Source organism: Anolis sagrei, chromosome X (assembly GCF_037176765.1).
Source record: "Anolis sagrei isolate rAnoSag1 chromosome X, rAnoSag1.mat, whole genome shotgun sequence".
Classification (NCBI taxonomy): Eukaryota; Metazoa; Chordata; class Lepidosauria; order Squamata; family Dactyloidae; genus Anolis; species Anolis sagrei.
This window is the reverse complement of record NC_090034.1, coordinates 101,429,555-101,452,722: the sequence shown is the minus strand read 5'-3', so window position 1 is coordinate 101,452,722 and position 23,168 is coordinate 101,429,555. Positions and strand designations below refer to the sequence as shown.

The following is a 23,168-nucleotide window of genomic DNA, read 5'->3' as shown; positions in this document are numbered from 1 at the left end:
ATCCTCTGGACACATTCCAGCTTGTCAACATCTCTCTTGGAATTTATAACATCTGCACATTAAATGTTTGTGACATGCCTGATTCTAGTTCAAAGCAAATGATCTGGAATCGTAAACTGGATTATGTGGCAGTGTAAATAGGACCTTAGAACCTCTGAAACCCTATCCAGAGGCCGATGGAAGTTGGGAATAACAAGAGAGGAGATTCCATCTGAACATGAGGAAGAACTTCCTGACTGAGAGCCGTTCAGCAGTGGAACTCTCTGCCCCGGAGTGTGGTGGAGGCTCCTTCTTTGGAGGCTTTTAAACAGAGGCTGGATGGCCATCTGTCAGGGGTGATTTGAATGCAATATTCCTGCTTCTTGGCAGAATGGGGTTGGACTGGATGGCCCATGAGGTCTCTTCCAACTCTTTGATTCTATGAGTCCAAAGCAAGCACGTGGGAATGGCTGAGCTATCAAAAGTCCTCTGCAGCCCAGTTCGCCTTTCTTCCCACCAGGGGGCGCTCGCCGCTGTCAAGATTCTCTGTCCGCTGATTGGGCGTTAAGTATAGTCACGCCCCTTTCTCTGCCTCCTGGTGTGAGGAAGCCATCTTGGTCGGGGGTCACGTGAGCTTGTGGGCTGGCTGTCACATGACCAGGTGAGGCTCTGCTACTTTCAGTCAGGAGGAGGTGAGCCATGGCCGGGGTCGGTGTTGCTGTGAGGGGATTGCTGCTGAGGAAAAGTGAGTGGAGGCCTTCTCAAAGCCTTTGAAAAGTTGGGGAAGTTCCCCCTTTGGACTACAACTCCCAGAAGCCCCCCTGCTTAGCCCCAAAAGCTTCCTCTCTTTGCCATTTCAGAAGAGTTACTCCTTTTGGACTACAACTCCCAGAATCCTCCAATCACTGGGGTGTTTTGGAACTTAAAAGTCACTTTCCCAAAATTTAACCCTTCCTGGGGAGATACTATATATATATATATATATATATATATAACATATAATGTTACTAATAATATTACAGTATAGTACAATATAGTAATATATAACACCAATATTGTGATGTGATAATAATGTATTGTATGCACATATAATATTGATAATATTATAATGTAATACAATATAATACTTTTATATTTCATATTACATGTAATATTACTAATAATATTACAGTATAGTGGATTTAGTACAATATCGCAAGATATAATACTAATATTGTGCTGTGCTAATCTATGTAAATAAAAATATAATGTTAGTTTGTGGTATTCACAGAACTCAAAAACCACTGGACAAATTGACCCCAACTTTGGACACAAGGCACCTAACAACCCAATGTATGTCCTTCACTCAAAAAAATTGATTTTGTCATTTGAGAGTTGTAGTTGCTGGGATTTATAGTTCACCTCCAATCAAAGAGCATTCTGAACTCCATCAATGATGGAATTGAACCAAACTTGGCACACAAAACTCCCATGACCAACAGAAAATACTAGCAGTGTTTGGTGGGCATTGACCTTGAGTTTGGGAGTTGTAGTTCACCTACCTCCAGACAGCACTGTGGACTGAAAGAATGATGGATCTGGACCAAACTTGGCACAAATATTCCATATGCCCAAATAAGAACACAGATGGAGTTTGGGGGAAATAGACCTTGACATTTGGGATTTGTAGTTATTGGGATTTATAGTTCACCTACAATCAAAGAGCATTATGAATCCCACAAATGACAGAATTGAGGCAAATTGCCCACACAGAACCCTCATGACCAACAGAAACTGTTTAAGCAAGGTCACAAACAACATCTGTTCATTGTTGTTTATTCATTCAGTCGCTTCCGACTCTTCGTGACCTCATGGACCAGCCCACACCATAGCTTCCTGTTAGCCGTCACCACCCCCAGCTCCTTCAAGGTCAAAAACATGGCCATACAGCCCAGAAAAATCACAGTAGCCCATTATTAACTTTATTTATACCCTGCCTTTCTCCTAGGGACTCAAGGCTGTTCACAATCCCACACTAGACAAGTGTGAAAAGTGCAATGCAAAAGTTTAAAAAACAGTTAAATAGTAACAGTGTATTAAAAACAAAATTAAATACACCTAAAATGGCCTTTAAAACTCATAACTATTAAACCATGCAAATTAATCCACATGCAAGTTGCAAAACAAAAGGAACAAATACTTGAGGAATGCTCAACAGAATCCACAGGGAAAATGAGGAAGACACATCTCAAAGTGATTTTTCTTTCATTTTGGAAAAAATACTATGCACTTTGGCTTGTGTAGGCCATTGAAATAGATACATCAGCCAAAATATCCTATCCACTGAGATATCTCTTTCCTTCCTTCCTCCTTCCCTCCCTCCCTCCTGTGGATGCAGTTGCAAAACAAGCTAGGCAGCAGCTTGCAATGCCATGACCTTTTCTCTTTGCATTGCTCACTGTTAGTTTTGTTGTTGCATCTCTCAAGCTGTTTCCAACTTGCGATGGCCCTCAAGAGAAACTATTCCAGGGTTTTAACACGGTTTGTTCAAATGTTTACTCTGAGGCTGAAAAAGTGTGACTTGCCCAGGGTCAGAGGAGAATCACAGAGGTGGAAGAAACTGCATGAGCCATCCAGTCAAACTTGCTGCCAAGTAGGAAAAGCACAATCAAAGCACCCCCGACGGATGGTCATCTAGCCTATGTTTAAAAGTGGGTTGTTGCGTGTTTTCCAGGCTGTCTGGCCATGCTCTAGAAGCATTCTCTCCTGACGCTTCGCCTGCATCTCCTTAGAGGTTGTGAAGTCTGTTGGAAACTAAGAAAATGGGGTTCATATATCTGTGGAATAATGTCCAGGGTGGGAGAAAGAACTTGTTTGTCTGTTTGAGGTAGGGGTGAATGTAGCAATTGGCCCGCTTGATTAGCATTGAATGGCCTAGCATTTTTCAATGAAGTGGTTTGATGTGCAGCTGGAGACATGATGCAGTTTGGAGATAAGAAGCAACCGTGAAAGTGGGTGATTATGATGATTATATTATTATTGTTATTATTATTATTGACACAAAAGCACAGTATGTCACAGCAAACGAGATCTATATGCTGGATTTCATATCACAAAATCACAATGGCAACATCAATAATCCAGACTTTTTTCTTTTCCACAGTCGTGATGTCTGGTGTATTGTGTTCCAAAACTTTTGTCAATCTGGATTCGAAAGTCCCACAGTATTTTTGCATGTTCATTTCCCACGACCTTTGCAGGTTTATGATCCCACCAATTTTTACTGCTGGCAGGTGGTCCTTGTGACATAAGTTCCAGTGAATCATCTGGGCCACAGAGTTGTGTCTTTGTAGTCTGTCTGTGCAATTTTCTTGCAACAGCTGAGGAGATGGTCCATGGTTTCATCTACTTCCTTGCACAGTCTGCATTTTGGGTCATCTGCTGATTTTTCGATCTTGGCCTTAATTGCATTGGTTCTGGTGGCTTGCTCCTGGGCTGCAAGAACCAGGCCTTCTTCTGTCTCCTTCTTCAGTGTTCCATTCATGAACCATCACCAGATCTCCTCCTTGTCAACTTTTCCTTCAATCTTCTCAAGGAACTGCCCATGCAAGGCTTTGTTGTGCCAGCTGTCAGCTCTGGTTTGGAGTGCAGTTTTCTTGTACTGACACTTTGTCTGCTGTGCTTTGAGAAGTTTCTGATTATTGACTTCAATTAAAGCAGGTTCTTGGCTTTCCTTGGCATATTCTCCCAGGGCATTGTGTTTTTCTTCTTCGACTGCTTGTTTGACTTGTAAAAGTCCTCTGCCACCAGACCTTCTAGGCAGATAGAGCGGGTCAACATCACTGCAAGGATGCAATGAATTATGAATGGTCATGAGTTTTCTTGTTTTTCTGTCCAAATTGTCCAGTTCTGCCTGCGTGCAGTTTATGATGCCAGCAGTACATCTTATGACAGGTATATGGACCAGGTGTTTATGGCCTTGATGGTGTTGCCTCCATTGAGCTTGCTTTTGAGAATTTTTCTGACCCTTTGAATGTATTCTTTGCTGACCACAGTTTTCACCTGTTCATGTTTGTTGTTGTCCAGCTGTAGTATGCCCAGATATTTATAGGCCTCTGGCTGGTGACACTTGATCGCTTGGCCATTGGGCATATTTATGCCCTCACTTTGATTGTTTTTCCCTTCTTCAGTGCCACTGTCGAACATTTGTCCAAACCAAACTCCATGTTGATATCTGTGCTAAAGATTATTATTATTATTATTATTATTATTATTATTATTATTTTCCACTAATCGTGGCAGCCTACAAAAAGCTAAAACAAACCCAGCTAAAACAAAAATGTAAAATGCCAACAAAAACTAGCAATAAAATCAAAAGCAAGATGATGCAGCACAATATCTTTGAGTTGCCATGAGTATTCTGGGCTGTATGTTCCAGAAGCATTCTCTCCTGATGTTTCACCCACATCTATGGGAGACATCCTCAGAGGTTGTGAGGTCTGTTGGAAACTAGGAAAATTGGGTTTATATATCTGTGGAATAATGTCCAGGGTGGGAGAAAGAACTCTTGTCTGCTTGAGGTAGATGTGAATGTAGCAATTGGCCACCTTGATTAGCATTTAATGGCCTAATACAGGGGTCCTCAAACTTTTTAAATAGAGGGCCAGGTCACAGACCCTCAAACTGTTGGAGGTCCGGATTATAATTTGGAAAAAAAATGAAGGAATTCCTGTGCACACGGCACATGTCTTATTTGTAGTGCAAAAGACACATAAAAATAATACAATAATTAAAATGAAGAACAATTTTAACAAATATAAACTTATTAGTATTTCAGTGGGAAGTGTGGACCTGCTTTTGGCTGATGAGATAGGACTGTTGTTGTTGTTGTTGTTGTTGTTGTTGTGTGCTTTCAAGTCATTTCAGAGCCCCCGGTGGCACAGTGGGTTAAACCCCTGTGCCGGCAGGACTAAAGACCGACAGGTCGCAGGTTCAAATCTGGGGAGAGCTGGATGAGCTCCCTCTATCAGCTCCAGCTCCTCATGTGGGGACATGAGAGAAGCCTCCCACAAGGATGATAAAACATCAAAGCATCCAGGTGTCCCCTGGGCAACGTCCTTGCAGACGGCCAATTCTCTCACACCAGAAACGACTTGCAGTTTCTCAGGTCGCTCCTGACATGACAAAAAAAGAGAGACTTAGGTTGACCCTGAGCGAGGGCCGGGTAAATGACCTTGGAGGGCCGTATCCAGCCCCCGGGCCATAGTTTGAGGACCCCTGGCCTAGCAGTTTTCAAGGTCTGTCTTCTTACTGCCTGGGGGGAATTCTTTGTTGGAAGGTAATTTGTTTACAAGACTCCAAGGAAGGGGCTTCCACCAGATTCTGAGGCAGAGAGTCCCACTGCTGAAGAGACAAAACCTCTCATGTGTTCATGTCAAGGTCCAGAGTGCAAAAGTCACTTCACCCCCGTGCAGAAATCCCCCAAAGCTATTTGGGGGGATTACCCCATTTGCATTTTTATTTATTCTTCTCCATACAACCCCTTTCTGTCCTTACTGTGTATTTTAATTTACAGAGACAGGCTTGTAGTTAGTGTGAGGTTGATAATACAGAAATATCATAATGATTAACTTGTCGATTTAGTTTTACTATTCTGTACGATTTTATTTTTACTGATAAGGCTTTGGGGCATTTCTGCACCGAGGTGAAGTGACTTTTGCACTCTGGACCTTGACGTGAACACATGAGAGGCTTTACCTCTCAGCTGATGAAGAAGAAAGCAGAAGCAAGGTATTTTGTTGTTGTTGTTCATTCGTTCAGTCGTCTCCGACTCTTCATGACCTCATGGACCAGTCCACGCCAAAGCTCCCTGTCGGCCGTCACCACCCCAAGCTCCTTCAAGGTCAGTCCAGTCACTTCAAGGATGCCATCCATCCATCTTGCCCTTGGTCGGCCCCTCTTCCTTTTGCCTTCCACTTTCCCCAGCATCATTGTCTTCTCCAGGCTTTGGTGTCTCCTCATGATGTGGCCAAAGGACTTCAACTTTGTCTCTAGTATCCTTCCCTCCAGTGAGCAGTTGGGCTTTATTTCCTGGAGGATGGACTGGTTGGATCTTCTCGCAGTCCAAGGCACTCTCAGCACTTTCCTCCAACACCACAGCTCAAAAGCATCTCTCTTCCTTCGCTGAGCCTTCCCTAAGGTCCAGCTCTCACATCCATAGGTGACTACAGGGAATACCATGGCTTGGACTAGGCAATGGATCTTTGTTGCCAGTCTGATGTCTCTACTCTTTACTATTTTATCAAGATTGGACATTGCTCTCCTCCTGAGAAGTAAGCGTCTTCTGATTTCCTGGCCACAGTCTGCATCTGCAGTAATCTTTGCACCTAGAAATACAAAGTCTGTCACGGCCTCCACATTTTCTCCCTCTATTTTCCAGTTGTCAATCATTCTTGTTGCCATAATCTTGGTTTTTTTGATGTTTAGCTGCAACCCGGCTTTTGCGCTTTCTTCTTTCACCTTGATTAGAAGGTTCCTCAGCTGCTCCTCGCTTTCGGCCATCAGAGTGGTGTCATCTGCATATCTGAGGTTGTTAATGTTTCTTCCAGCAATTTTCACCCTAGCTTTGCATTCCTCAAGCCCCGCACATCCTCGCATGATGTGTTCTGCATACAAGTTAAAAAGGTTGGGTGAGAGGATGCAGCCTTGCCGTACGCCTTTCCCAATCTTGAACCAGTCTGTTGTTCCGTGGTCAGTTCTGACTGTTGCTACTTGGTCCTTGTACAGATTCCTCAGGAGAGAGGGAAGGGAGCTTGGGATGCCCATCCCACCAAGGACTTGCCACAATTTATGATGATCCACACAGTCAAAGGCTTTAGAATAGTCAATGAAGCAGAAGTAGATGTTTTTCTGAAACTCCCTGCCTTTCTCCATTCTCCAGCGGATATTGGCAATCTGGTCTCTGGTTCCTCTGCCTTTTTTAAACCCAGCTTGAACATCTGGCAACTCTCGCTCCATGTATTTCTGGAGTCTTCCTTGCAGGATCTTGAGCATTACCTTACTGGCATGAGAAATAAGGGCCACTGTATGGAAGTTTGAGCAGTCTTTCGCATTTCCCTTTTTTGGTATGGGGATATAAGTCCCGTCCTGTCTTGGGTGGCCCTTCACGGTTTCGCTCATGACATCATTCAGGTGCTCAAGCTCCAGTGCCACAACAAGGCGGTGATCCTTTGCTGGAGAGCAAGGTATTACCTACCCCAAATTTGCACTGATGCAGAGGCAGTTTAGTGTAATGGTTTGAGCATTGGACTTCCAAGAGTAGGCCTGCTCAGCCCTGAAACTCACCGCTTAAGTCACACACTCTCAGCCTCAGAGAAAGGCAAAGGTAAAACCCCTCTGAATAAATCTTGCCAAGGAAATTGTGCATTAGGCCAGGCCTGGGTTAAACTTAGTCCTCCAGGTGTTTTGGACTTCAACTCCCACAATTCCTAACAGCCTACCGGCTGTTAGGAATTGTGGGAGTTGAAGTCCAAAACACCTGGAGGACCAAGTTTTCCCAGGCCTGCCTTAAGCTATAGTACCTCCCAAACAAGATATGTGAGTCATTCATTGCTACCAACACTATGCTTTCCTCCCAGGTTTGTTGGTCCGTGCTATTCCCTGTCGTGGCTTAAGGATGACTCCATTCCAGCATCAGCAGCAACAGCAGGAGAAGCGTAGCGCTGTGGACACGTATGAGACCCTGAAGCTGGAGCGAGTGCGGGAGAAGGTCTTGCACGTCGAGCTCAACCGGCCGGAGAAAAGGAATGCCATGAATGCTGCCTTCTGGAGGTAACAGGAGTATTTATTTATCGTGTTGGGGGCAACCAGACCATTGAATTATATTTCTAACAGAACAAAACAAACAAACAGACAAAAAACACAAAGTTTTCAAGCTTGGTAGTTGATTAAATGTCCTTTGACCAGTATCTGGCCACTTGGAATGCCTCTGGTGTTACTATAAGAAGGTCCTCCATTGTGCATGTGGCAGGGCTCAGGTTGCATTGCAGCAGGTGGTAAGTGGTTTGCTCTTCTCCACACTCGCATGTCGTGGATTCCACTTTGTAGCCCCATTTCTTAAGGTTGGCTCTGCATCTCGTGGTGCCAGAGCGCAGTCTGTTCAGCGCCTTCCAAGTCGCCCCATCTTCTGTGCCCAGTGGGGAGTCTCCCATTTGGTATCAGCCATTGGTTGAGGTTCTGGGTTTGAGCCTGCCACTTTTGGACTCTCACTTGCTGAGGTGTTCCAGCGAGTGTCTCTGTAGATCTTAGAAAACTATTTCTTGATTTAAGTCATTGACTTGCTGGCTGATACCCAAACAGGGGATGAGCTGGAGATGTCACTGCCTTGGTCCTTTCACTATTGGCTGCTACTTCCCGGCAGATGTCAGGTGGTGCGATACCAGCTAAACAATGTAATTTCTCCAGTGGTGTAGGGCGCAAACACTCCGTGATAATGCGGCATGTCTCATTAAGAGCCACATCCACTGTTTTAGCGTGGTGGGATGTGTTCCACACTGGGCATGCACACTCAGCAGCAAAGTAGCATAGCGCAAGGGCAGATGTCTTCACTGTGTCTGGTTGTGATCCCCAGGTTGTGCCAGTCAGCTTTCGTATGATATTGTTTCTAGCGCCCACTTTTTGCTTGATATTCGGGCAGTGCTTCTTGTAGGTCAGAGCACGGTCCAGAGTGACTCCCAGGTATTTGGGTGCGCTGCAATGCTCCAGTGGGATTCCTTCCCAGGTCATCCTAAGAGCTTGGGATGCTTGTCTGTTCTTGAGATGAAAGGCACATGTCTGTGTTTTAGATGGTTTGGGGATCAGCTGGTTTTCCCTGTAATAGGCAGTAAGAGCACCTAGAGCTTCGGAGAGCTTCTGTTCAACCATCTCAAAGCTCCCTGCTTGAGCAGTAATGGCATGATCATTAGCATAGATGAAACTCTCTGTCCCTTCTGGCAGTGGCTGGTCATTTGTGTAGATGTTGAACATGGATGGATCGAGTACGCTCCCCTGAGACAGGCCGTTCTTCTGTTTCCGCCATCTGCTTCTCTGGCCCTGGAACTCAACAAAAAAGCTCCTGTTTTGTAGCAGGTTTTTGTACAGAGTAACAGGAGTAATCAGTATTTACTGATTACTCCTGCCATCAAGCCCCTTGAGTATGGGCCTTCAAGCTGCCTGTCATCTTATGATGGTGCCATGAATTCCATAGTTTTCTTAGGAGACGAATATTCAGAAGTGGTTTAGCCAATTCCTTCCTCTGAAATAAAGTCTGCATCACCTGGGATTTGTTGGTAGTCTCTCATTCAAGTACTAACCAGGGCTGATCTTGCTTAGCTTCCAAAATAATAATACTAATACTACTACTAATAATAATAAACTTTATTTATAACTCACCACCATCTCCCCAAAGGGGACTTGGGGTGGCTAACATGAGGCCAAGCCCAAAAAATAATACAACATAATTAGTCACAATACAACAAAAAAAACTTCACAACAAAATATATAAAATAAGCAAAATAAAATAAAGAGTGCAAAATCTATATAAATAAAAATGTAATGTTCATTTGCGGGATTAACATAACTCAAAAACCACTGGACGAATTGACACAAAATTTGGACACAACACACCTAACAGTCCAACGAGTGTCCATCACCCATAAACACACGCGCACACACACACAAAACCCCAACGGAACAGACTTAAAAACCCCAAAATTACACCATATATACATATACATATACACTCTTATACATATACACATGCACACATTCACACACACACACACACGTATATATATATGCACAAACACACACAAACACACATACATGCACATACATATATATATGCATATACACATGCACACACATACATATCCACATACATACATATATACACACAAATATGCATATAGACAAGCACACACATATACACAATATGCATGTACACATATAAACACACAAATACACAAATATATACACATATATACACACATATACACAATATGCGTGTACACATATAAACACACAAATACACAAATATATACACATATATACACACATATACACAATATGCATGTACACATATAAACACACAAATACACAAATATATACACATATATACACACATATGGAGCCCCCGGTGGCGCAGTGGGTTAAAGCACTGAGCTGCTGAGCTTGTTGATCGAAAGGTCGCAGGTTCGATTCCGGGGAGCGGTGTGAGCTTCCGGTGTCAGCCCTAGCTTCTGCCAACCTAGCAGTTCGAAAACATGCAAATGTGAGTAGATCAATAGATACTAGAGCAGTGGTTCTCAACTGGGTGGTTGTAGGTTTTTCCGGGCTATATGGCCATGTTCTAGAGGCATTTTCTCCTGACGTTTCGCCTGCATCTATGGCAAGCATCCTCAGAGGCAGTGAGGTAACAGCGCTCCATGCAGTCATGCCGGCCACATGACCTTGGAGGTGTCTACGGACAATGCTGGCTCTTCGGCTTAGAAATGGAGATGAGCACCACACCCCAGAGTCAGACATGACTGGACTTAATGTCAGGGGACTACCTTTACCTACCTTTACCGATACACACATATACACAGTATGCATGTACACATATAAATATACAAATATACACACACATATATACACAAATATATACACACATATGCACAATATGCATGTAAACAAATACACACACACACACACATATATATATACACATATATACACCCATATATATATATATAAGCAAACACACATATGTACACAAATATATACACACATATACACAAAATGCATGTACACATATAAACACACAAATGCACAAATATATACACACATATATACACACATATACACAATATGCTTGTATCCATATAATCACACAAATACACAAATATACACATATATATATATTATATATATATATATATGGACCATCCTATTTTTATTGTCCCCCTTTGCTATAGGGAGATGGTGGAGTGTTTCAACAAGATCTCTAAGGACTCCGAATGCCATGCGGTAGTGATGTCTGGAGCTGGGAAACTCTTCACATCAGGTAAGTGAGGCAAAGCAGGGAGACCTAGAAAGCACACCCTCACCCAACCCACAACTGGGATACTTGACATCCCACTGGCCACAGTTTGGCCACTCTTTTTTCTAATAATCCCCTGCAGGCATCGACCTGATGGAGATGGGCAGCGTTTTCTTGTTGGTGGGAGGGGAAGACACCGCTCGCAAGGCTTGGAACATCCGCCAGATAATCCGGGACTATCAGGAGACCTTCACGGTGCTGGAGAAGGTGAGGAAGGGATTGGCTGCATGACTCAGGATATCTCTTCCTAAGGGAGTGCTTCCATCCGGGACTCACTCATCTTCTCTATTTTAGTGCCCCAAACCTGTCATTGCTGCCATCCATGGGGGATGCATCGGAGGAGGTGAGCCATGCCAGTTTCATGTATTGTTGAAGCCTTTCACAACCAGAATCACTGGAGGGCTGTGTGGTTTCCGGGCTGCATGGCTGTGTTCTGGCAGCATTTTCTCCTGACGTTTCGCCTGCATCTGTGGTTGGCGTCTTCGGAGGAGAAAATGATGCTAGAACACATCCATGCATCCCAGAAACCACACGCACCCCATGCCAGTGTCACTCAGCGGTGTGATATCCTTTCCCCATGTTTCTCCCTCGCAAATTAGGATCATTTGGCATATGAATATATTAAGGTAGTGGTTTCCAAAGCTGTTTTTTATGCACATGTTTTTTCTACTTGATGGACAGTAAAACCCTTTGTTGCACTAGATGGCCTTAAGTATTTTCTGTTGGTCATGGGGGTTCTGTATGGGAAGTTTGCCCCAATTCTGTTGTTGATGGGGTTCAGAATGCTCTTTGATTGTAGGTGAACTATAAATCCCAGTAACTACAACTCCCAAATGTCAAGGTCTAGTTTCCCCCAAACTCCATCTGTGTTCACATTTAAATATATTGAGTATTTACACAAAGTTTGGTCCAGATCCATCATTGTTTGAGTCCACAGTGCTCTCTGGATGTAGGTGAACTACAACTCCCAAACTCCAGGTTATTCCCAACCAAACCCTTCTAGTGTTTTCTGTTGATCATGGGAGTCCTGTTATGACTCCCACCACCTTATTATACATACTAATCATTCTGGCTGATGTTGATATGGAGTTGCAGCAGTTCCTTGTCTGTGTTTGCGAGTTCTTTGCGGATGGTGTGAATTCTCTCTCATAAGAGGTTGCATTCCAGGCGGTCATAGATCCGGTGAACCTGTGGTGTTTTGAAAGTCCTTTTGGCTGCGAGAAATTGTGGGATGGTATCTGTGCCTCTGCAGCGTAGAAGGAAAGTCAGGGAGCACAGTAGATGTGCTTTCCTGGTCCTTAGTTTTCCCAATTTTCGTGTGTCTTGGAACAGTTTCTCCCCGTAGAGATGTTCAATGTATTGTCGAAGGCTTTCATGGCCGGAATCACTGGGTTGTTGTAGGTTTTTTGGGCTATATGGCCATGTTCTAGAAGCATTCTCTCCTGATGTTTCACCTGCATCTATGGCAAGCATCCTCAGAGATAGTGAGGTATGTTTGAATGAGGAAAATGGGTTTATATATCTGTGGAATGACCAGGGTGGGACAAAGAACTCTTGTCTGCTGGAGCTAGGTGTGAATGACCGCCTGGAACGCAACCTCTTACGAGAAAGAATTCACAACACCTGCAAAGAACTCACAAACACAGACAAGGAACTGCTGCAACTCCATATCAACATCAACCAGAAGATGAATTGCATCTAATCACCTCTCAACAAAAGATTGCCCCAGGCAATGCTAATCAAGGTGGTCAGTTGAAACATTCACACCTAGCTCCAGCAGGTAAGAGTCCTTTGTCCCACCCTGGTCATTCCACAGATATATAAACCCATTTCCCTAGTTCCAACAGGCCTCACTACCTCTGAGGATGCTTGCCATAGATGCAGGCGAAACGTCAGGAGAGAATGCCTCTAGAACATGGCCATACAGCCCAAAAAACCTACAACAACCCAGTGATTCCAGCCATGATAGCCTTCGACAAAACCTTGATATTGCCATACACCAAGCAGTATTCTGTGGAATTGAGTCTTGGCTCTTTTGACTTCTTCAACTGCAGAGGGCAGCATTGTGCTTAAGCTGTGCAAAAAAGCCTTTGGCTCTACATTTCCAATACATCGCCCACCTTTCCTTTTCTATGAAGTGTAATGCCATCTCGGAGCCTGGAAACACATGAATGATCCAATCTGCCTTACTGTAGCAAAGCAGGTTATGGCCAGTTAGTTTTTGGATGGGGAACCATTATTGAGACCTAATCTATGTTGGATCGAGAGGGTGGCAAATGCCTCCTCATGTCCTATTATTATTATTATTATTATTATTATTATTATTATTTTCCCATTTGCTGTACATGAATTATCTAAAGCAGTGGTTCTCAACCTTCCTAATGCCACGACCCCTTATTACAGTTCCTCATGTTGTGGTGACCCCCAACCATCAATATATATTCGTTGCTGCTTCATAATTGTAATTTTGCTACTGTTATGAATCGTAATGTAAATATCTGATCTGCAGGATGTATTTTCATTCACTGGACTAAACTTGGCACAAATCCCCAATACGCTGAAATTTGACTACTGACGAGGTTGGAGAGGTTGATTTTATCATTTGGGAGTTGTAGTTGCTGGGATTTATAGTTCACCTACACTCAAAGAGGATTCTGAACTCCACCAATGATGGAATTGAACCAAACTTGGCACACAGAACTCCCATGAGCAACAAAAAATACTGGTGTGTGTTGATTTTGTCATTTGGGAGTTATAGTTGCTGGGACTTATAGTTCACCTACAATCAAAGAGTATTCTGAACCCCAGCAATGATGGAATTGAACCAAACTTGGCACATAGAACTCCCATGAGCAACAAAAAATACTGGAAGGATTTGGTGGGCATTGACCTTGAGTTTTGGAGTTGTAGTTCACTTACATCCAGAGATCACTGTGGACTCAAACAATGATAGTTCTGGACCAATCTTGACACAAATACTCAATATGCCCAAATGTGAACACTGGTGGAGTTTGGGGGAAACAGACCTTGACATTTGGGAGTTGCAGTTGTTGGGATTTACAGCTCACCTACAATCAAAGTGCATTCTGAACCCCAGCAACGATAGAATTAGTCCAAACTTCTCACACACAACCTCCATGACCAACAGAAAATACTGTTTTTTGATGGTTTTTGGCGACCACTCTGACACCCGCAGGGAGGACGCCTCGCCTGCCTCGCCCCCTCGCTGAATGGCAGGAGAGCGAGGCAGGTGAGGTGAGCTTTGCACAGGCCAGGCCCGCACAGAGGACCCCTTGCCTGCCTCGCCCCCTCACCAAATGGCAGGAGAGCGAGGCAGGCTTTGTGCGGGGCCAGGCCTCGTGTCAGGGAGACCTTGCCTGGCCCGCGCCCTTGGGACGGGGCCAACGGAGATGGCCTCGCGACCCCTCCAAAATGGCCAGGCAACCCCCCTGGGCGTCGCGACCCCCAGGTTAAGAACCATTGATCTAAAACTTTATGCAAATTCAGAAACTGAAATCCACTCTGGGCATGTGTATTCAGCAGCAGAGTAGCATAGCGCAAGGGCCGATGTCTTCACTGTGTCTGGTTGTGATCCCCAGGTTGTGCCAATCAGCTTTCGTATGATATTGTTTCTGGCACCCACTTTTTGCTTGATATTCAGGCAGTGCTTCTTGTAGAATATGTTAAAAAATTAATGGATTTTCCTTCCCTCTGTAGGCATGAATCTCATCTCTGCCTGCGATATCCGTTACTGTACCCAAGATGCCTGGTTCCAGGTTAAAGTGAGTGATTTTGAGGAAGCCTTTCCTGATCTGGTAGCCTTGATTATTTCAGTCTGTGTCCTCCCGCCTATATAGACACCTCGCCCATTGTCTCCGTCCTTTTTCTTCCCCGTCATGTGATGTATGTCCATCCTTCTACCTCCCAGGAAGTGGACATCGGGATGGCAGCTGACGTGGGTGTCCTACAACGGTTGCCTCGTATCATTGGAAATCACAGGTCGGTGCTCAGTTCAGTTTCATCTTCAGCCCCAAAGGTTATCCAATCTAACCCCTTGCACATGTATAGCATCCCTGGGGAATGCCCATCCGACTTCTGTTTAAAAATCTCCAAAAGATGGAGAGCCCGCTTGTGGTGAAGTGTAAATTTTAATCTACAGTTATGTATAATTATAGATAGATGTTTAAAAGGGTAAGTATATAGAATAGCATAACTGGGAGGGTGGTAGCCAGCTCAACTCTGTGAACTGCAGGAGTGGCTGGTTCTGTAGTAGTGAGAACCAAGAAGGTAGTCTGTAGTTTAAAAACTACAGGGAATCAGGAAGGTTTTGGCTTTTAGCCTGGGTAGTTTAGATAAATTGAATTGACTTATTTATATTAGTAGTTAGTGTATGAGTAGAAAGGGTGAGAGGAACCCTAATAAGAATCTTTATTGCAACAGAAATATCACAAAGAAAGAATAAGCTTGTATCTGAAGTAATCTGTTAAAGAAAGAAACACAGTTTGAAGAAAAATAATTTTGAAACCTGTTTAGTAGAAGGAAGAGTCCTCTCAAAAGTTGTTTTATGAAATGTTATAAATGTAACCTCTGAAGATATGTGCGTCTAAGAGTTAAGTAACATTGAAACCATCAAGCTTCTTCTACATTTCAATAAACTTGTTACAGTTTCTTCTAAAGCCAAGTCTTTGTTACAAATCATTTCCAAGTTAAATCACGCTACATGTTGAAGAAAGACCAAATCAATATCACAAGCTATTAGCTGCACTATCAATTTAATAAGCCCTTACAAAGTGGTGGCTCCTTTACAATTTTTTTACAAATTGGTGGCTTAGTCACAAATTGGTGGCCTCTTTGCACTGCTGTCCTCAAAACAGCTTTTGCAGTAAAAATGATCTTTCTGAAGTGGAAACATCTTTTTGTTGTCGTTTGAATCCATGGTTCATCTTCTAGTCTCTGGAGCAACAGAAAGCCATGGCTTCATTTCACAACAAAACCCAACCATGTAGTCGAACACACCCAGGAGAATGAATTCTCATAGGAAACTTCATCCTGCAGGTAGGTCTCTCTAGCAAACTTCCTTCTTTCCCCTTTAATGAAAATCTCTCATAGGCCTCTTGACTTTTTGTCTCTCTTTCCCAGCCTGGTGAATGAACTGGCATTCACTGCCCGGAAAATGATGGCTCCGGAGGCGGAGAGCAGCGGTCTGGTGAGGTATGTCTGATTCTCAAGGCTTTGCTTTCCTGTTCTCAATTGCACCAACTGATAACAGTACTTCCTCCTGGACAACAAAAGGAGTTTGTGCTTGTTCCTGTTTGTGGGGACTGCCAGCAGTGGAAAAAAGGCAAATGTATGGATTGAAAGTACTGTAAGAGGGGGGTATAAATTAGAATGACAAATCAACAATATCTGGCATCATACTGAGTGAGTCAAGATAGAATCAGTTGCTTTAGACACACTTCTCTTTGTCATTGTGGAGTCATATCCTCAATGGGCTGCTTCCCAAATCTTACTGCCCCAAACTCACCCACCGGACCTTAAGCTATTGCTTTGTTGAGTCTTTAACGCCCAATAGAATTTTTGTGTTCAAAAATAAAATACTGTATTTTGTCGCATAATAGTCGTAAATGAGTGTATGTGTATATGTATATATGGTGTATTTTGGGGGGTTTTAAGCCTGCTCCACTGGGGTTTTGTGTGTGTATGTGTTTTTAGGGGTGATAGACACTCATTGGACTGTTAGGTGTATTGTGCCCAAATTTAGTGTCAATTCGTCCAGTGGTTTTTGTTATGTTAATCCCACAAACGAACATTACATTTTTGTTTATATAGATTTATGACATTGATATCCCACTCTTTTCACCCCAAAGAGTACTCAGAGCAGCTTCCAAGTTAAATGTACATTCAATATATTATATTGTTAGCATAGCACAATATTAGTATTATATATTACAATATTTTCGAAGGCTTTCATGGCTGGAATCACTAGGTTCTTGTGGGTTTTTTCGGGCTATGGGGCCATGTTCTAGAGGCATTTCTCCTGACGTTTCGCCTGCATCTATGGCAAGCATCCTCAGAGGTAGTGAGATCAGTTGGAAATAGGACAATGGGTTTATATATCTGTGGAATGGCTGGGGTGGGGCACAGAGCTCTTCTCTGCTAGAGCTAGGTGTGAATGTTTCAGCTGACCACCTTCATTAGCATTTGAAGGCCTGCCTGAGCCTGGGAAAACCTTTTGTTGAGAGGTGTTAAAATGTGCCTGGTTGTTTCCTCCCTGCTGTTTTGCTGTTGTAATTTTAGAGTTTTTTAATACTGGTAGCCAGATTTTGTTTATTTTCATGGTCTCTTCCTTTCTGTTGAAATTGTCCACATGCTTGTGGATTTCAATGGCTTCTCTGTGTAGTCTGACATGGTGGTTGTCAGACTACACAGAGAAGCCACTGAAATCCACAAGCATGTGGACAATTGGTTGACCTCCAACAGTGTCATCCACAATGTCTAAAATGCTGGCTTTGACCCTACAAATCTGGTTTTCTGTAGCCGCGTGTTCCAAGACAAGGAGGCCATGATGGAGAGCGCCTTCGACTTGGCGGTGGAGATTGCGAGCAAGAGCCCCGTGGCCGTGCAAGGCACCAAGGTCAACCTTGTCTACTCCAGAGACCACTCGGTGCCCGAAGGCCTAAAGTACATGGTGAGTGGGGTCCCCACGCTTGGCAGCATCTCCGACTCATAACGAAGGTTGTGGATTGAGTTGATGACAAACTGGATAGAAGCAGCTCTTTGCGGTTTCTCCCTCGCTCCTCTTTCCCATCTAGGGCAAAGTCCCTTGCTGCTCGATCCTCTGCTAGGGCTGAATCTTTGATGCCAAAAGAAAAGTTATGACGATAAAACTGTTTGCAGATATGCTCTCCGATGTGGAAACGAATCTGTTCTGCTGAGCTGGCAAATTCTAAGCTCAGCCTTGCCTTTGGCGCAGTAAATTCCCCAATTTGCTGCTGCATTCTGGTTTGCAGTCAGCGAAAGGTCATGCAGCTGATAGGAAATGTCACAGAGGTGAAGACATTTTTCTTGGTTCTGAGAACTTGCCTTTTCCAGAGGTCCTTCTTTCCCTGCACATTTTCTATATAAATAAAAATGTAATGTTCATTTGTTGGATTAACATAACTCAAAAACCACTGGATGAATTGACACCAGATTTGGACACAATACACCTATCAGGCCAACAAATGACCATCACTCATAAAAAACACCGAAAAACACAACGGAAGAGACTTAAAAAGCCAAGAAATAAAAATACATTACAATACATGTGGAAAACCACTTATTTATTTATTTATTTATTTATTTATTTGGAGTGCTTCTACCCCGTCCTTCTCAACCCCCTAGGGGGGACTCAGGGCGGCTTACAAAAGGCGCAATTTGACATATATACACATATGCACAAATGTAACACACACATATATATACACACACAAAACACATATACACAGACTGGGCCACATATACACACAAAGCACATGTACACAGACTGGGCCACAGCAACGCATGGCAGGTGATAGCTAGTATAATCATCATCATCATCATGATCCAACAAGACAACATGTTGTTGTTCATTCGTTCAGTCGTCTCCGACTCTTCGTGACCTCATGGACCAGCCCACGCCAGAGCTCCCTGTCGGCCGTCACCACCCCCAGCTCCTTCAAGGTCAGTCCAGTCACTTCAAGGATGCCATCCATACATCTTGCCCTTGGTCGGCCCCTCTTCCTTTTGCCTTCCACTTTCCCCAGCATCATTCCCTTCTCTAGGCTTTGCTGTCTCCTCATGATGTGGCCAAAGGACTTCAACTTTGTCTCTAGTATCGTTCCCTCCAGTGAGTAGTCGGGCTTTATTTCCTGGAGGATGGACTGGTTGGATCTTCTCACTGTCCAAGGCACTCTCAGCACTTTCCTCGAGCACCACAGCTCAAAAGCATCTATCTTCCTTCGCTCAGCCTTCCCTAAGGTCCAGCTCTCACATCCGACTTCATTTCAATTCATTATCATCATCATCATCATCATCATCATCATCATCATCATCATCATCATTTTTATCCAATAAGGAAACTTGGCTTCATTTCCATTATTATAATATTTTGTTGTTGTTGTCGTTCTCATTGTTGTTATTGTTGTTGTTGTTATTATCCAACAAGGCAACTTGGCTTCATTTCCATTATTATTATTATTATTATTATTATTATTATTATTATTATTATTTTGTTGTTGTTGTTGTTGTTGTTGTTGCAAATATACAACATCAAAATACAACAATAAAATATAATAAAATAAAAATGCAAAATGCAAAATAATACAAAAAGCAATACAGGTAGGCACACAAGGCAATATAAAATCACAATAATTGAATCATAGCAGTTGAACACAATGGGCAGGGCTGGTTGCAAAGATTAACACTGGATGAGAAAGCAATATAATGTTTCTGGAAGGAGGATCAGATGGAACGCAAAAAATGGGGTTTAATTACAATAAGGAATAGGATAAAACGCTTCCGAGGACATTTTATGCAGGGTTTGGTCAGGTCAGGGATTATTATTCATTCATTGAAGGCCATTTATTTATTTACGACATTTATATGCCACCCTTCTCACCCCAAAAGGGACTCAGAGCGGCTTATAAGATATATATACATACAATATATTATATTATTAGCATAGTACAATATCTGTATTAAATATTACTATTTTGTACTATACCATTATATTGTAATATTATTAGTAATATTACATGTAATATAAATATATAATTATAATATCATATTATTATTAGTATTATATTGCAGCACATTATAATATTATAAATATTATATATATATATGCAATATATTATATTATATTACATTATATTACTAGCTGTCCCTTGCCACGCATTGCTGTGGCTTACATGGGGGTTTTGTGTGGGAGGTTTGGCCCAATTCTATCGTTGGTGGGGTTCAGAATGCTCTTTGACTGTAGGTGAACTATAAATCTCAGCAACTACAACTCCCAAATGTCAAGATTCTGTTTCCCCCAAACTCCACCAGTGTTCACATTTGGGCATATTGAGAATTCGTGTAGAGTTTGATCCAGATCCATCATTGTTTGAGTCCACGGTCATCTTTGGATATAGGTGAACTACAACTCCCAAAGGACACTGCCCACTAAACCCTTCCAGTATTTTCTGTTGGTCATGAGAGAACTGTGTGCCAAGTTTGGTTCAATTCCATAGTTGATGGGGTTCAGAATGGTCTTTGACTGTAGGTGAACTATTAATCCCAGCAACTACAACTCCCAAATGTCAAGATTCTGTTTTCCCCAAACTCCACCAGTGTTCACATTTGGGCATATTGAGTATCCATGCCAAGTTTGGTTCAGATCCATCATTGTTTAAGTCCACAGTGCCCTACCTGGATGTAGGTGAACTACAACTCCAAAACCAAAGGACACTGTCCACCAAACCCTTCCAGTATTTTCTGTTGGTCATGGGAGAACTGTATGCCAAGTTTGGTTCAAATCCATTGTTGGTGGGGCTCAGAATGTTCTTTGATTGTAGGTGAACTATAAATCCCTGCAACTACAACTCCCAAATGACAAAATCAATATTTTTTTGAGTGAAGGACATAAATTGGGTTGTTAGGTGTCTTGTGTCCAAATTTGGTGTCAATTCGTCCAGTGGTTTTTGAGTTCTGTTCATCCCACAAATGAACATTACATTTTATTTATATAGATTAGAATAGCGCAGGAGACATCTGTTAGGGGGGCTTTGATTGTGCTTTTCCTGCACAGCAAGGGGTTGGACTGGATGGCCTTTATGGTCCCTTCCAACTATCTTTCTCCTCTCTAACGCTCATCTTCTTCCGTCTTTCAGGCAACTTGGAACATGAGCATGTTGCAGACGGAGGACATTGTGAAGTCGGCCCAAGCTGCGATGGAGAAGAAGACCCCCAAGCAGATTACGTACTCCAAACTCTAGCTGCTCCCTCCTGTGTTTGGGGAGGCAGCTGATGCCCATGGCAAGCGTTTGGGTCAATCGGCCTAAGCTGGACTCCGGGCCCACTGTGCTATGAAAACAGGGGTCGGTGCCTTACCACGGCTGGCCCCACTGTGTGCTTCCTTTCAAGATCTGCACTTTCGGTGATGGTTTCAATGTTTAGACAAGCAGGAGGGTGAAGTCCTTTTTTTGGAAAACGTGGAGAGATGTGCCATAGAAGAGAAAGAAATGTTAAGCATGCGCAACCATTTTTGGAAATGAGATTCAGTGGACAGATTAAAGGGATATTTTTAATTACATTCTAAAGGTGAGTTATGGTCTTTTACTGCTTTGCTTGTTGACGATCTTCTGAAACACGTCAAACATCTGTCACACAAGTCAATCCAATGACACACAAGGCTCGTGGGTTCAACTGCCGAGATGCTGAACGTGCTGACCGAAAGTTTGGCGGTTCAAATCCGGGGAGTGGGGTGAGCTCCTTCTGTTAGCTCCAGCTTCTGCCAACCTAGCAGTTTGAAAACACGCAAATGTAAGTAGATGACATTCCAGCGGGAAGGTAATGGCGCTCCATGCAGTCATGCCCCTGACATTAAGTCTAGTCGGGGGTGGTGCTCATCTCCATTTCTCCGTAGACACCTCCAAGGTCATGTGGCCAGCATGACTGCATGAACCGCCATTGCCTTCCCGCAGAAGCGGTACCTATTGATCTACTCACATTTTGCATGTTAGATTTGCAGAAGCTGGGGCTGACAGCAGGAGCTCACGCCGCTCCCCGGATTCGTACCTGCGACCTTTTGGTCAGCAAGTTTAGCAGCTCAGTGGTTTAACCCACTGTGCCACCGAGAAGAAGAGGACCAGGAAAATTAAAAGGAGATTAAATACAACACCTGAAATCACTCTAATACAGTGTTTCTCAACCTGGGGGTCGGGACCCCCTGAGGGGTCGCGAGGGGTGTCAGAGGGGTCGCCAAAGACCATCAGAAAACACAGTATTTTCTGTTGGTCATGGGGTTTCTGTGTGGGAAGTTTGGCCCAGTTCTGTCACTGGTGGGTTTCAGAATGCTCTTTGATTGTAGGTGAACTATACATCCCAGTAACTACAACTCAAAAGTGTCAATGTCTATCTTCCCCAAACTCCACCACTGTTCACATCTGGGCATATTGAGTATCCATGCCAAGTTTGGTTCAGATCCACCATTGTTTAAGTCCACAGTGCCCTATCTGGATGTAGGTGAACTACAACTCCAAAACTCAAGGTCAATGCCCACCAAAACCTTCCAGTATTTCCTGTTGGTCATGGGTGATCTGTCTGCGGAGCTTAGTTTTTACTTCAGTGGTTCTCAACCTAGGGGTCGCGACCACCAAGGGGGTCGTTGGGCCATTTTCAGGGGGTTGCGAAGCTCAAAGTCCCACCAAAGTATTTTCTGTTGATCATGGGAGTTCTGTGTGCCAAGTTTGGTTCAATTCCATCATTGGTGGAGTTCAGAAAGCTCTCTGATTGTAGGTGAACTATAAATCCCAGCAACTACAACTCCCCAATGACAAAATCAATCCCCCCACCCAAACCCCACAAGTATTCAAACTTGGGTGTATTGAGTATTTCTGCCAAATTAGGTCCAGCAAATGAAAATACATCAGATATTTACATTACAATTGATATCAATAGCAAAATGACAGTTATGAAGTAGCAATGAAAACGATTTTATGGTTGGGGGGTCACCACAACAGGAGGAACTCTATTAAGGGGCCGTGGCAATAAGAAGGTTGAGAATCACTCTCAACAAAAGATTCCCCCCAGGCACTTCCAAGCCACTAAATGCTAATCAAGGTGGTCAGTTGAAACATTCACACTTAGCTTCAGCAGACAAGAGTCCTTTGTCCCACCTTGGTCATTCCACAGGTATATAAACCCATTTTCCTACTTCCAACAGACCTCACTACCTCTGAGGATGCTTGCCGTAGATCAGTGCTTCTCAACCTTGGGTCCCCAGATGTTTTTGGCCTACAACTCCCAGAAATCCCAGCCAGTTTACCAGCTGTTAGGATTTCTGGGAATTGTAGGCCAAAAACATCTG

At 43.3% G+C, this 23,168-nt stretch overlaps 1 protein-coding gene across 5 annotated transcripts; it reads left to right on the top strand.

The window, feature by feature from the left end:
• Nucleotides 1–592: 592 nt before the first annotated feature.
• LOC137094770 (delta(3,5)-Delta(2,4)-dienoyl-CoA isomerase, mitochondrial-like) lies at nt 593–21,399 on the top strand. Of its 5 annotated transcripts, none has more exons than XM_067460998.1 (10): nt 593–671; nt 7,596–7,788; nt 10,953–11,041; nt 11,160–11,284; nt 11,372–11,420; nt 14,795–14,859; nt 15,006–15,076; nt 16,217–16,288; nt 17,615–17,765; nt 20,971–21,399. In XM_067460998.1, the coding sequence occupies exons 2-10, from the start codon at nt 7,634–7,636 to the stop codon at nt 21,073–21,075; spliced, it is 882 nt and encodes a 293-aa protein (XP_067317099.1). In that variant the 5' UTR covers nt 593–671; nt 7,596–7,633; the 3' UTR covers nt 21,076–21,399. The 5 variants fall into 5 exon arrangements, with proteins under 5 accessions (XP_067317099.1, XP_067317097.1, XP_067317096.1 ...); XM_067460996.1 differs by having other exon boundaries at nt 607–640; XM_067460995.1 differs by having other exon boundaries at nt 641–724.
• The last annotated feature ends 1,769 nt before the right edge of the window (nt 21,400–23,168 follow it).

Bases quoted from the DNA above. Each gene is read 5' to 3' on its own strand.
- LOC137094770 (XM_067460994.1), top strand. From the start codon at position 5,803: ATGGACCAGTCCACGCCAAAGCTCCCTGTCGGCCGTCACCACCCCAAG. The intron at 11,042-11,159 runs GTAAGTGAGGCA...AATCCCCTGCAG, and splicing joins TGGGAAACTCTTCACATCAG to GCATCGACCTGATGGAGATG. The intron at 16,289-17,614 runs GTATGTCTGATT...GGTTTTCTGTAG, and splicing joins GAGAGCAGCGGTCTGGTGAG to CCGCGTGTTCCAAGACAAGG.